The sequence below is a fragment of the Protomyctophum parallelum genome (assembly GCF_964188405.1).
Source record: "Protomyctophum parallelum genome assembly, chromosome: 11".
In the NCBI taxonomy this organism is placed as follows: domain Eukaryota; kingdom Metazoa; phylum Chordata; class Actinopteri; order Myctophiformes; family Myctophidae; genus Protomyctophum; species Protomyctophum parallelum.
In genome coordinates this window covers 33,267,985-33,282,558 of record NC_139707.1, presented here as the reverse complement: position 1 = coordinate 33,282,558, position 14,574 = coordinate 33,267,985, and the positions used below count along the sequence as shown (strand labels likewise).

The 14,574-nt window shown below is 43.2% G+C and overlaps 1 protein-coding gene across 1 annotated transcript; it reads left to right on the top strand.

The window, feature by feature from the left end:
- Window positions 1–11,728: 11,728 nt before the first annotated feature.
- Window positions 11,729–12,397, top strand: LOC310866973 (ubiquitin-conjugating enzyme E2 R1-like; the record flags this gene model as incomplete). Its single annotated transcript, XM_083776768.1, has 1 exon — window positions 11,729–12,397. One exon carries the CDS (start codon window positions 11,729–11,731, stop codon window positions 12,395–12,397), a length of 669 nt encoding a protein of 222 aa, XP_083632894.1.
- Window positions 12,398–14,574: the final 2,177 nt, after the last annotated feature.

The window sequence follows — 14,574 nt, the reverse complement described above, 5'->3', positions numbered from 1 at the left end:
TGCTTGTTTTTTAATGTCGTTGCCTTGCTTTTCTTTTTTTCTCCATTGCTCTGTAAAGCACTTTGAGAGCTGCATTTCATGTCATGAAAGGTGATATACAAATAAAGTTTTATTAGTATTATTAATAATTATTATTATGACAATTAAAAAGAAAAAAGAAAGAAATAAGACGTTGCCATTCAGACACAGAAGTACAGGCCTGTGTCTGCATTAAATTGGCTTAAGGAAAAAATAAATATCTCATGTCACAGTTTGTCACTACAGTTGTTTCAGTTCATTTAAGCTCTGTATAGGGAATCAACATGTTCTGTTGTAGTTATAGTTTAGTTTGTTAAAGACGTTGGGCAGCTTAACGATGTTTAATTGACTACAGGCGATAGAGTGAGAGAGAGTGAGAGAGAACGCGATCTTGTCGTCAACTCTCCATGCCCAGCTGTGCGTATATGAGAGTCTGGGACGAGTGGGGGCTTTTTCTTTTCCTTTTTTTTGATGATCACAACAAAGTCAGCGTCTTGTGTTGTTGTTGTAAGCTGTTGCTGAATTAAGGACTTTTCAAATGGAATAATTTATTTGGAACAATAAAACAAGACAGACACGCAGCAGGAGGACTGCACAGGTAAGAGGAACGTCTTGGAAGAATTAAGTTTGCAACCGACGACGGACAAGCTTATTGTTCAACTGTGTAAAACATGCGTGGCTCACGCAATTTATCAATTTGACCCAACATGAAACCTGCATTTATAACAGTGAATGACCGGTTACTTTAGGGCGCGTTCGGAAATAGCGCACTAGGCGCACTGTGCAATGCAAACTGATAGATGAGTTCGCTCCGGTGTGGTATTTCCGAACGTGCCCCTTACACCGCTCTGAATCTCGTCAGCCATCATCTCCCTTCATGTAATCAAAACCACTTCCATATCCATACAATGGAAGACGTTGCCCCTCTTTTAGGTGCAAGCACCACCTCGGCTTGTGTTGTGGTCGTGTTGGCCTTAGAGTATAGAATAGAGAAGACATCCGAAAGGTGTTGGCTCACTGTTTTCAGTGCGCGCGGTGGGCTGCTGGGCATGCCGTATATAAGCGCTGTGACGTAAAATACTGCCGTAAAGCGAAACGGCGATATAAGCGATATAGCTTTTTTTTCGTGATAGACATTTTCTATCGAAAATATGATATATATCGTCATATCGCCCAGCCCTAGTCTCATATACACATACATTTTTACCTTAAATGTATCCCTCTAGGCAAGCTCTATTAGCTCAGTCATAAAAACTTCACTCAGTCATTCATAGTCTTTTGATAAAATTACATTTAGTGTGTCATATTTTATTCATCTGAAATGTTTTACTTTTAGTCTAGTTTTAGTCTATTAAAATAAATCTAGATTTAGTACTAGTAGATATGATTTTGGCGGGCTTTGATGTAATTGTAGCTTTCTAGATTGGCTACCAAAAATAGCCTGCGATTGGCTATGTTCGGTGTGTGACATGCAAGTGCAGCCAAGTATAAAATTATCATTCTTAGTTCTACTGGATCTCTTGTCCTCTAGTCTCCCCAATATTTGAGTCTAGTTTTTATTTGTTGACGATGTTGGTAACAAACAGTATATTTAGTCATCATAGCCTAGTTTTTTTTCTCAGTTATTTACTTTGTCAGTGAAAAGAGTCATAGTTTTAGTCTACACAATGAACAGTGCATAACAACAAGAGGTGGGACAGAGAAAGAGCATGGCTTTCTAATGCATTGTGCACCGAGCTGCCACACACACACACTGCTCAACGGTCCCTTCTCTAATTACCAGCCTTACGGTCTGTCCCCTACCGGTCCAGATGCTGGGAATGAGCCAGATGTTTGGCCACCTGCTGCTGGGACAGATCGGATTGGGGGAGGAGAGGACGCAGAGTTATGACCGAGGGGTCCGAACAGAACACAACAGCCCTGACCACTAACTGCTGTTAATGGCACACAAATGGCCGGCCACTGGTGACACATGACTGAACTGTGTAGTAGTAGGATGGATGGATGGATGGATGGATGGATGTGCCTGTATATACACAAGGTAAATAATCAAATACACGGAAATTTCCATGTATTTGAAGAAAGCCCAAAACTATGGAATGCACTTCCCATTGCAATCAGAACTGCATACTCACTCCCAATCTTCCACCGTAGTCTGAAAACCTCTTCAGTCTTTATCTGAGCCCGTAGCACTTGCCGTAGCACTCGCCATAGCCTCGATGACCTTACATGCGTATGCAAAGGCTCAATTTATGTAACTTAGATAGCATTTTATGTAGACAGCATACTGTAGCACAGTCTATAGTGTATATACGCATAGTTTCATTATATAAATCTTCCACTGTTAGGTTCTTAGCTTACGTATGATTCTTGATGACTATTGTTTATGACTATTTTTATCTATTTGATGTTTTGTTCTTGCTTACTGTAAATCGCTCTGGATTAAGAGCATCTGCTAAATGCCTAAATTGTAAATAAGTACTATAGAATGCTATGTCTACAAAATATATCTCTAAACCTCTGCACACATGCACGCGTGCATGCGTGAGATAGCGTGTGTCAGTCCATGCATGCATGTGCTTGTCTGAACTGAATGCCTCTTGTGGTCCATGCAGTAGGGGTTTCCCTGGGGAACTGAAATTAATGAAGCGTAATCAGAAACAAACAGCTAAGCCCAACGCAGGGCCAATTAATACAAGCAATTAATACAAGCCAGAGCAGAGCAAGACGGACTAGGGCAGAGAGATGAAGGATAAAGATGCTACAGCAGACAAACGCAGCCCCCCTAACGTGTCTCACACACACACACACACACACACACACACACACACACACACACACACACACACACACACACACACACACACACACACACACACACACACACACACACACACACACACACACACACACACACACACACACACACACACACACACACACACACACACACACACACTTCGTGAACCATAAAGCTAAAGATCAGCTTATAGCCGATCTACAAGTTCACAAATCTTTGCGGTGCGTGTTGTGACTGAGATTGTAGATGGGCTACTTTCGGTGTGCGACACCGGCACAAAACTATAAGAATCTGTTATACATCAAGGGCTCCATCTTGCGCCACCATTATCCCTTATCCCTAAACTAATTTGCCATTTTTTGCTATTTAAAAAAAACCTTTTTAAAATAGTTCAACTAGCCAATCTACATCGAGACATTGTGAGCTTGTATATGGCGCAAGATATAGCCCCAACTATCAAACCTAACCTATAAATACTGAATCTCTAACCCCAATGGGAATCTCTTGCTCAAAGAAATGTGCATGTTTAACAACGAAAAAATAATATATATTTATCTTGTCCTCACAAACTCGGTTTCTCACATTATCCAATACTTGTTTGGACATTATGGCCCTCACACGACGTGTGGTCATAGAAGAACTGCACAGAGTGGACACACACACACGCACACACACACACGCACGCACACACACACACACACGCCCAATCAGTCCACTTCAAGTTGACATTTTCATCTCATCTGTAACGTAACAGTCCGGGCCAATAGAGAAGGCCTTCATCAGGGCCTTTACGCAAAGGGCGGAGCCAACCGAAGACACAGACAGAGAGAAAAGTTGGAGCGATGACGGTTTGCATCATCGCTTGAAGCCAGGTTCAAATCTTGGGTAGAGTAGAAGAGGAAGGTTACATAGTGCAGCTTTAACTAACCAACAAAAACAAAAAATAAGTTTGAATATGGAGATACAAGGTTTCTGAACGACATAATAAGTAGCACACTTTGAGCAAATGTACAATAGAGTTAGAAAAAAGAGAGAAGAAAGAGACGATCCGGGCACTCAAAGTTAAAAAGAGGTGGAAAGCCTTTATTAAATTAAAAAGGCAACTGCCAACATGTTTCAACCATTAACTGGTCTTCATCAGGGCTTATGGAGTTACTTTCCACCACTGTGTGTCCGTGGTGGGACTGGGACGGCCGCTAAATAAGATGACCTAATTTCTTTTGCCTGTGTGTTACCAGCTTGTTTCCGCACGTTTTTTTCTGCGCATATTATACACGTCTGCTTTATGAAACACCGCCGGGGTCAGAGGGCGCGGCGTGTGATTGAGTACGGCCCTCCCGAAGCGAACCCACAAACAACCCAGGCACAAACTTTGTGCCAACAATCATTTGTCACTCGGCAGCAGCAGCGGCGGCCCAGGCTATAGGAATATCATCGTCCTATTGATTGATTCTCCCTCCGTTAATAAATCCTCTTTTCATTGTCTTTATATCCGGTGTGGGGGGAGCGTTAATGCCTTCAAGCCGACTCTTGACACGTTCACTGGGCGATGGATGAATTACCGATGCTTCTCAATAACGTCTGAAATATGGGCTTCGGGTTCCGCTGAAAGGCAATACTTTTAATGTGCCTTTTTGTTTAGAACGCCATTAATTTAATGGAGGACAATTCACAATAAACTCTTTAAATTTACTGTTGTTGCTTTGTGTGCCGCGGTCGGCTACAGGAAGCTGCTATACCACTAAAGCACTTTAAGTCACTCGGGCTGTAGTTAGCGTTTGATGAAGTTTCTTAACAGTAATAGCATTTAAAAGCTTTGTTTGGGGGGTTTTTTGGCCTGCAATCAAAATCCCTCACTTTTTATGTGGTTAAGGCTGCCCTCTGCTGGCGTCTTCAAAACAAATCAAGCTGTTGGACAAGGCCTGACCACCAGCATGTCATCAAGCTGGCCTTTGGTGTGAATTTTACCCATGAAGGTTACCGCCAGTGGTGGAAAAAGTACCCACATTATTTACTTTTTAAGTAAATGTATCAATACTTCAATATAGAAATAATCTGTATAATTACTATGTATAATTAAAAGTCCAGAATTCTAAATGTACTTGAGTAAGTGCAAAATTATTGGCATGAAAATGTACGTAAAGCTTGTAGATCGACTATTTTCAAATGGCCGGAATATACTGTATTGGTGGTTACTGTTTTTTTAATAATAATATTCCAAATCTACAAAGTAAACTAGTAACTAAAGTTTTCAAATAATTAGAAGTAGAAGTAAACATAGGCCTATAGGAAATTGGAAATACTCAAGTAAAAATTGTACTTAAGTACCATTTCACCACTTTTCAATATACCTTCATATAATTGGTCCTAATGTTCATGATAAAATTCCACAATATTTTCCTACTCAGTCTGTGTCTCATAGGAGGGCTGTGGGCAGTTCAGAAACCCGTCCACCAGTGACATCATCGATGGGGAATCCAAGCTAAAAACGGCAGGCTTTCTATTCCTGAAAAGTTGCAATGTGAAAATGGAAGTCATTGTTGATTGATAAATGTAAAAATCTGCCTAACGATGATGTCACAAAATGTGTGGTATTTTATCATTAGTGAGGACCAATTATATGAAGATAGGTTGAAAAGTGTTGAAGTGGTCCTTTAAGTAAATGTACTTGCTATCCACCACAGGTCTTATACCACACTGTGAGCCTGTCAGCATGCAGTCTGGACCACTTCACCCATTTACAATCCAAACTGGTCCTCACAATGCTCCTCATATAATACGCAAGTGGTTCTCAAACTTTTCCATGTCAAGGACCCCCAAATTGACACTTATTAGCCCGCGGACCCCATTTGAAAAGGTATGCCAGCCAGGGACCCCCATAAAAGAAGATTTATGACTTTTTTATGGCGCTAGCAGTGATTCTCAACCATTTTCATTTCAAGTACCCCCAGTTTGACATCCATTAGGCTACGGACCCCCATTTAATGCAATTTCTATCTCTGGAACCCCAATTTATATCGTAAAAGCAATGTTAATTTAACTCAGAGTATACAAATGGAACCAAATGGATCCGTTAGGGTCCTTTTTGTTTCAAACTATCATTTAGCTGGGGGACCCCCTGGAACTCCCTCAACAACCCTTGGGGGTCCCCAGACCCCACTTTGAGAACCACTGTAGGACTGTACCATATTGGCCTATTTTCTCTGGCTATGTACAGTTCAGAAACCCGCCTAGCCTACCATTTGACATCATCTATGCCCCGGGAACCAAGCTAATTATGTAGAAACAAAAGAAGGGCGGTTATGGTTCGTCGCCCATAAGCAATATATTTCAAAGATCTAGAGAGATGTGAGCGTTTAGCATGTATGTTTCTTTATGGGAGAAAGAGACTGACAGGGCGGGGAGGGTCTCTCTCTCTGCATACATACAGTCACGGCCCATCATCAGACGACGCTGCATCATTTTGGAAATGCGTGCGTCAGAGGCTGGTGTGTGCGCAGCCTGCCCGCCCGTACGGGGCCAAACCGCGGCTTATTAGAGAGAGAGAGAGAGAGAGAGAGAGAGAGAGAGAGAGAGAGAGGTGAACGGATCAATGGCCGCCTCAGTGGTGGGAAAAAGTACTCAATAGTGCAAATACAAGTAGGCCTAATTTTAAGTCCGGAATTCAAAATGTACTTAAAACTACATTTTAGTAGTAAAAAAAAAAGTAGTAAAAAGTACAAATGTATTGGCATCAAAATATACTTGAAGTACCAGATGGAAAAGTACTCATTATGCAGAATGTCCCAATTCAAGTTTTCAAATGTAAAAAAATCCGATCTACTCACAATCGTGATGCATTGCGACGCATTGTGAGCTTGTAGATCTGCTATTTTCAAACGCCCGAAATGTATACAGTAGAAGTAGTGGAGTAGAAGTCAAAGTATTGGAAATAACGGAAATACTAGTAAAGTATACAAATATACCTCAAAAAGTACAGCACTGGAGTACCGTGAAATGTACTTATAGTTGCTTTCCACCACTGATCTGCCTCTTTCCCTTTAAAAAAACCACAACTATGGGGCCCAAAGGGCCGCGCTGGGCGCCTCGACCCGGCCCGACCCGTACAGTACAGTACAGTCAGAAATATTAACTGTTCCAGCAGGGAGGAGGAGGGTCTCTTTGAAAAGGCCTGCCAAGAATAATTTACCACATGTAACATTTCCCTTCGAAGCCACAAAGAGCCACCATCCCGGTCCCTCCCTCTCTCTCTCTCTCTCTCTCTCTCTCTCTGAACCCATGGATAACAAGGGCCTCAGCGCAGCCGGCGCTGTGGAAATAATAGAGATATATAATAATGGAGAGACCGACGGCATTCATTCATAAGTACTGTAGTCACTCACATTCTGAACTTGTGAAACTCTCTCATTGATGTGGCAAAGTTGGTGCATGTGCACATGTGCGTGCAAGCACATGCGCGCGCGCGCACACACACACACACACACACACACACACACACACACACACACAGTAGTAGCCTGTACAGTATAATGCATGCATGCTGTTAGCCCTCCAAGCAGAACCCAATGGTACTGAAGTTTCTGACATTTTTGACGACACAGACCATGGGGTCCTGTTGCAGCAGTATCCTGCCACCTGGTACGCGAACATAATAAAACATAAACACCGTGTTTACGGCCTGTCTGCGCTCTTTGACGACTTTTTTTTCGTTTGAGGGCTTCTGAATCTGTGAACTAGAAGTACCTATACATGCCGCTGCGAATATCTCCTGTGGCGCGGAAGCCGTTAAGTATTTTTAATCTTTGTTTGACCGATTTGGTCGCTTTGATTCTTCTCTTCCTTCCTTGTTTATTGACACCTCATTGTACCGCCTATCTGGCTAGCTAGTGGCGCTATAGCTATGACAGAGCAGATCAGAGGCAGGGACGTAGCCGCACAAGCCAACCGCACACCGGGAGGCGGTACAATAAACGGTAAACAAACAAGAAGAAATAAAGCGACCAAATCGTTCAAACAAAGTACAAAGTAAAAATACTTAACGGCTTCCGCGCCACAGGAGATATTCGCAGCGGTTTGTATAGGTACTTATAGTTCACGATTTCAGAAGCCCTCAAAGGAAAACAGGCCGTCAAACGGCGCAGATACGATGTTAGTGAGAATATTTATGTCCACGTTCCAAAATTCCCATACGAAAATATAGTTATGAACAGGGACCCTACAATAAAGCGACATAAAATTTCAGAAAAGCTTTATGGAGGGTTCCGAGAGGGGCTAGCATGCTGTGTAGTCTGGTATCAGTAAAATGCATTGTGTTACTGATATACTTGCAGCTGAAACGAGTGAAAAGGAAAACATACAGCACTACCACTGACTGATGGGGAGACAGACAGACAGACAGACAGACAGACAGACAGACAAGACAAGAGGGGTGCAAACCAAATGGTGAAGTAATTGATGACATGTTTAAATTCCATTCAACTTCAAGTGTGTATACCTCAGTTTTGTTTTCAAATGCATGCCGTACAATATGCCCATTTGGAACCTAAACCTCTCTCTCTATCTCTCTGGAATGTTCCAATAAAGTCTACACAACATAAAAGCCACAAGAAAATCAGTCTATCAGAGCTGACTGCTGTCTTAATGTAAACAGCAATGGGCGCGACACACACACACACACACACTGCACAGTGCACACACATCAGGTGAAATATTCATTGGTAATTGGTAAATGTCATTTTAACCACTTGAACATAAGAATAGCCTAATAAACCTTACTAGGTTACAGTAGGCTACAAACGCAGCCTGATATAGAATGCTCATCATTACATACAGTCATATTAACAACTCACAATGCATGGCCATATCGAGCTACACCGGGTACCACAAGCATGAGGTTCTGCACAGCGGCAGCAGCAATAAATAACCAATAATGATAATAATGAATGAAAGCTAATTAGCAATCTTTTTACCTGTTAGAAGACTAGAATAAGGGCCTGCTCCACCATAAGGCTCCACGTAGGCTACAGCACTCATATAGCAGCCTCTTCATGGAAGTCTTTGAATAAAGAGCAACTTATCCATTCTCCATCATGAATAGTGGATATAGCCTACTGTTGTTGCTTCATGGTTAGCCCCGCTCTGAACCCTACGTACAGTTTGTTTACACTACACGTAGGCCACTTCATGGTCTTCTTCAGCAACAAAAGTCCGACACAGAAGCTACTAGCATATAGGGGAGCTGTTGTTGAGACTTTTAAGCCCCAAAGCCCCTTTTTTGGTTGTTTCACACCAGTTGCAAAAAAACAACAACTTCTGTTTTCTTTTTTACTCAGTAGGCCCTGGTAATATAATAAATAATATGTTCATGCATAATTAGACAGCTATAGCAGCAGACCGCTGTATGACCAGGTACTGAACATCTTTCACAGGTGTTACAGATACTAATGCAGTGTTGCCAGATCTTGCGAGAGAAATAAGCAACCAGGTCTCTGAAACCAAGACAAAATAAGTGACTATATAGCCATATATAGGCCACACAAGCACTTAAACCTATGTTTAGCCTTTAGCCTACATGGGGTATTTGAAAAGCAGAATCTTGCAAGCAAACAAATCTTTGTGAAAATTGTGGAATGTTTTTTAAATTAAATACACAAATCGTGTATGGGGGGGGGGGGGGGGGGTCTTTTATGTATGATGCAAAATATGTTCAGGTGAAGATCTGTGGACACATATAGGCTGCATATTAATTAAATATTAAAATTACTTTTTGGGTCTTTTTAGTAGCTTAACTACAAAAAACAAATTTGGGAAATAATCTATATTCATTTTGATATACCATTGCTGTGTTCTTGTAATTGAGTGGACTGTTCCTTTTTAATCCATTCAGATTACTTTGGGTAGCCTACTCCCAAACAGTAGATTCACGAAGATTCAAGTTGCATAGAGCAGCAGTCTCTTTCGGTGGAACAGCTGGTGGATGGAAAATGAAGTGCGTGCACGGCTGAAACTTGCAGCGGCGGTGGTCCTATTGGAACGCTTTGCCGACAATACAAGTTGCAGCCGCGCGTAAGCGGCATTTTCCATCAACCAGCTGTTTAAAAACCAGGAAGAGACTCCTGCTGTAAGCGGCATCTTGCCGCCTCTTGTCGCGTATATCTGGGTTCACTGAGGGCCAACAGCTGCCTCTAAAATTGGCCTCTGATTGGTCTGGCCTGGGGTGTCATAATGCTTCACAGCAGCAGAAGGCAGTGTGAAACACTATATAAGTAAGATGGACAACACTCCGGCCACCCTTGTGGGTACAGAGGTCAAGGTCAAGGTTATGACGAGGAACCCCTGTGCAGCTGGGGTTTAACATTGAGCACTCGTTTGCACGTAGAACGTTCTTGTGGGTGCTTCAAAACGCCACTGAGCAACTTCCATCGAAATGAATAACTCTATGGGTCATACCAATAAAAATATAATTACCAATAGTTATTTTCCTTGTTTTGAACAAGATAGTAGACCAGTATTGTTTGTTCCAAGAGAAAGTGATATGGCCTATAATGTCAGCTGAAGTCACCTGTGATAATCTGATCATTATGTTATTTTTGTTAACTTCATCATCATCATTAATCATCAATCACAATGCTTTTGTTCATTGAGGTCGTGGAAATGTGTCTTTCCTTTTTTATTTATTTTTACAGATAAGATATCTGTAAGATTGAGGATGGTCAAATGTCATAATGTACTGTAACAGTATCCTCAACTTTTTTTGTTCCTTTTTAAAAATAAAACTCAGTTGACAGAGCTACATTTTAATTATCAATTTAACACTGAGAAAACAATTAGCTCAATGTAGGTCAGCTACTTTTTCTATGTAGCTGTAGCTTTTCAACCTACAGTTCTCCAATCTCCAGGGGCAGAAATGTAGCTTGATCAAGCGACTGCCATGGTGAACTGCCTAGTAGCTGACCCAACACTGAACATAAGGTGTCGTGAGTGCAAAAATAAATAAATGCAGGTCTGGCCTTATTACAAAGCCTAAAAGGCAAAAACTTAATGTATTTTCTATTCATAATGTTCCAATGTCCGATGCCAAAAACACAATTAAATTGTTAACCGCAATTATTTGTGTGCAAATTAATCGTCAAATGAATTAGGCTAATTAATCCAGCCCTAGCAGAGCCAACATGCAAAATATTTCCGATTCATATAGGACATTTCTAGGAAGGGAGAAAACCACACAGAAGAAATAATCAACTTTATTATTAGAATAAAAAGGGACACACACAAGAATTATGTCTAAGGAAGAGAGACAGACAGACAGACAGACAGACAGACAGACAGACAGACAGACAGACAGACAGACAGACAGACAGACAGACAGACAGGCAGGCAGGCAGACATGCAGGCAGACATGCAGACAGACAGACAGACATAAGCCCAACAACATCATCGTAAATCGGCACATCACGTTGGACAACAATGTTATACCTATACATGGAAAATGAGTTTGCTCACTGGTGTGTGACGTCAGCCCAAAGCCGGATCAGAGAGAGAGGGAGAGAGACAGTGAATATCCTAACAATCACAAGGACGTTGCAGAGAGGTAATTATTCATATAAGAGAAAGAGCCAATGGTGGACGAGCATGAAACTCATAATGATGTCACAGCACCATTAAAGGAGGCCAATGGGAGTATTTAGAAGGAATGCTCATCGTGTGGCTGGTAAGCAGCAGTAGAGTTGATCTGGTTGAAATCTTTGAACTCCATAAAGTCCAGTCAAAAGAATTCTAACGTGTTTCTGGAAGGAAATCATTGTGGAGTTCAAAACCTATAAGGGCTTATTGGCTAATATACTGTATATCATTTGAAAACTCATACAGAAGCGAAGCTATTTGCCGACAGCTCATTGGCGGAACAGCGACATGGCTCACGTAACCGGCTCTCAGAAAGCGTTGATGCTGGAGATGAAACACTTCCAGCACGAGCCCGTCGAGGGCTTCAAGGTGAGCCTGGTGGACGAGTCGAACATTTACGCCTGGGACGTGGCCATCTTCGGCCCGCCCAACACGCACTACGAGGGCGGCTACTTCAAGGCACGCATCAAGTTCCCCGCCGACTACCCGTACTCGCCGCCCGCCTTCAGCTTCCTCACCAAGATGTGGCACCCCAACATATACGAGAACGGCGACGTGTGCATCTCCATCCTGCACCCGCCCATCGACGACCCCACGAGCGGCGAGCTGCCGTCGGAGCGCTGGAACCCCACGCAGAGCGTGCGCACTGTGCTGCTCAGCGTCATCTCGCTGCTCAATGAGCCCAACGTGTCATCGGCGGCCAACGTCGACGCCTCGGTCATGTACCGCAAGTGGCGCGACAGCAAGGGCCGCAACAAGGAGTACGTGGAGGTCATCCGCAAGCAGGTGATCGCCACCAAGGCCGAGGCGGAGCGTGACGGCGTCAAGGTGCCCACCACGCTGGCCGAGTACTGCATGCGGAGCAGCGCCGCACACGACGACGTCGGAGACGACGACTACTACGAGAACTACGACGAGCTGGACGAGGATGAGGATGACTGCTACGACGAAGACTGATGCCGACGTCTCCGTCCCGAAGGCGCGTTCCCACCGAAAGATAATATCATGCCAGGTTTTGCATTGACTCTATTTAATTGTGCGGCTCAAACCAATATTTTATCTTTCGGTGGGAACCCACCTTGAGAATTATCGCTCCTTAAATGCTGTGATTCTCATTTCAAGGACCCCATCCAGTTTAGTGTCCATAAGACCATGGACCCCTCACAACTCTGCAAATTGTTCTATTCGTGCACTTTCTTTCCGTTGCAGATCTGTAAGGGTCCATTTTGTTCCTAAATGTATATAATTTAGGTAGGGACCCCCTGGAACCCCTGCAAGAAGGACCTCTGTGGGTCCCCGGGCACCACTTTGAGAACCCCTGCCTCAATGTGGCGATTCTCAAACTTTTCCAAAGAAATATGGACCCCTGCTTGTACCCCGAACCAGACATTGAGAACCAGTGCCATAAGGTCTTGTTGACAGATGACACAATGTGCGAAGTACGATGTGAGGTTTGGAGAGACGTCATATTACGGATCTTAGGGCTGAATGAATGACCTGATACTGTTTAAAGCTAAAGATAGAGGGAAGACAGAATGCCGGAATTGAAATTAAGTTAAACAATGAAAGAAACTGCCGACCTAACTCTCACCGTGGTCACAAACTTGAACGTAAATCTCTCACTGTGTCCCCCCAGCTCTTACCCACCATCTCGACCTTCGTCTTTAAGAAACCCATTGTTGTCTTCTCTCTCAGCACAGGTTCGACAACTCCATCACCGGTGCAAGCGGGGAGCTGCACGCTTAAACAAAAATCACACCTGTATGAAGTGAGGGGTGCTCTTATCATCATACATCATCTTATTCTGGCCAATCACAATTTGTGTTATCACTTTTGTCTTCAATGTTTGTGTTTACACACTTTTGTCTTCAATGTTTGTGTTTACACAAACCCTCAAAGCTGAACATAGGGGCTAGCGCCTCTCAAAACACACAAATACATAATACATTTGCCAACAGAAAGCTGCAATGGCTTTTTCTCACAATTTGCCTTTCACGTTGGGGTTTTTCTCACAACTCTCACGGGCTGCTGGTGCCTCCACAAGTAATTTTGTTTCCCCCCACACGTGTACCATTTCTACTTCTTTTTTTCATCATGTGTAATAGAAGTCAATGGACGGCCTCGGATTGTCCAGATTTTGGCACGGATGATATATATACAGATGTGCCATTCCAACTCTTTGCACTTTCCTGAAGGTTTTCTGAGAATGCATGTTTTCCTGCAGGTTTTATTCACTGATTAGCCTTGCTAATTCTACTGCTTAATTAGCACCTTGGCAAATGCCACCCTTTTCACTGACAATGTTCTGTTTCTGACAATGCTCTGACGATCTGAATTGCCAATGGCAGGACATGAACCTACAACGATTTGCCGTAGCCTAACGTTTTTTAACGTTCACCGCAGAATAGGGGCCATTGGGGATAAAATGGTTTTAAACGGCATGTTGTTTTTCTTTTGTGGACCGTAATTTGATTGCCCCCCAAAATAAATGATAATAAAATCTCTGGGAACAGAACAGACCTGTAAAGGTCCCCGGACCTTATGTTGACAACCAGTGTCGAGGTTCCATGGAGGTTTAAATTATTGGTAACCTGACTCCGCCAGGTGGTGGCAGTAGTGAGTCCCTCATCCTGCCTCCATCTGGTGTCTCTCGGGAAGAGATGATGTACCCCGAACCAGCGGATTCGGGGTACATGAAGCTGCGCCACAGCCCACATGTAAACACAACCTAACAGGACTACAACTCGAAAGTATTATGGAGATATCAGATTTTTGCCCTGCTGGTTCGGGTTCATCGTCTCTGCTGGAGAGAGACCAGATGGAGGTAGGAGGAGGGAACTTGTGAACTCAACACTGGCACAATTTATTGGTGCGTCTCGTGATTTTTTTTCCCCCGGCCTCGCTGGGCGTAGGAGGGGCTAGCGGCGACACTCAACATTAGCTGATCTACATGTTCCCAATGGGGTCACGTTGCAAAGCATTGTCAGCTTGTAGATCGGATACTTTTGCCAGAGAGTTGGTGTAAAGGGAAAAGGAAGGGGGCCAAGGATAGACCCCTTGGGAACCCCAGTCAATCAAGTATGGGGTTTAATGGAGAACTTCACCCTATTGAGTCATGTGTAATTGATAGAAAA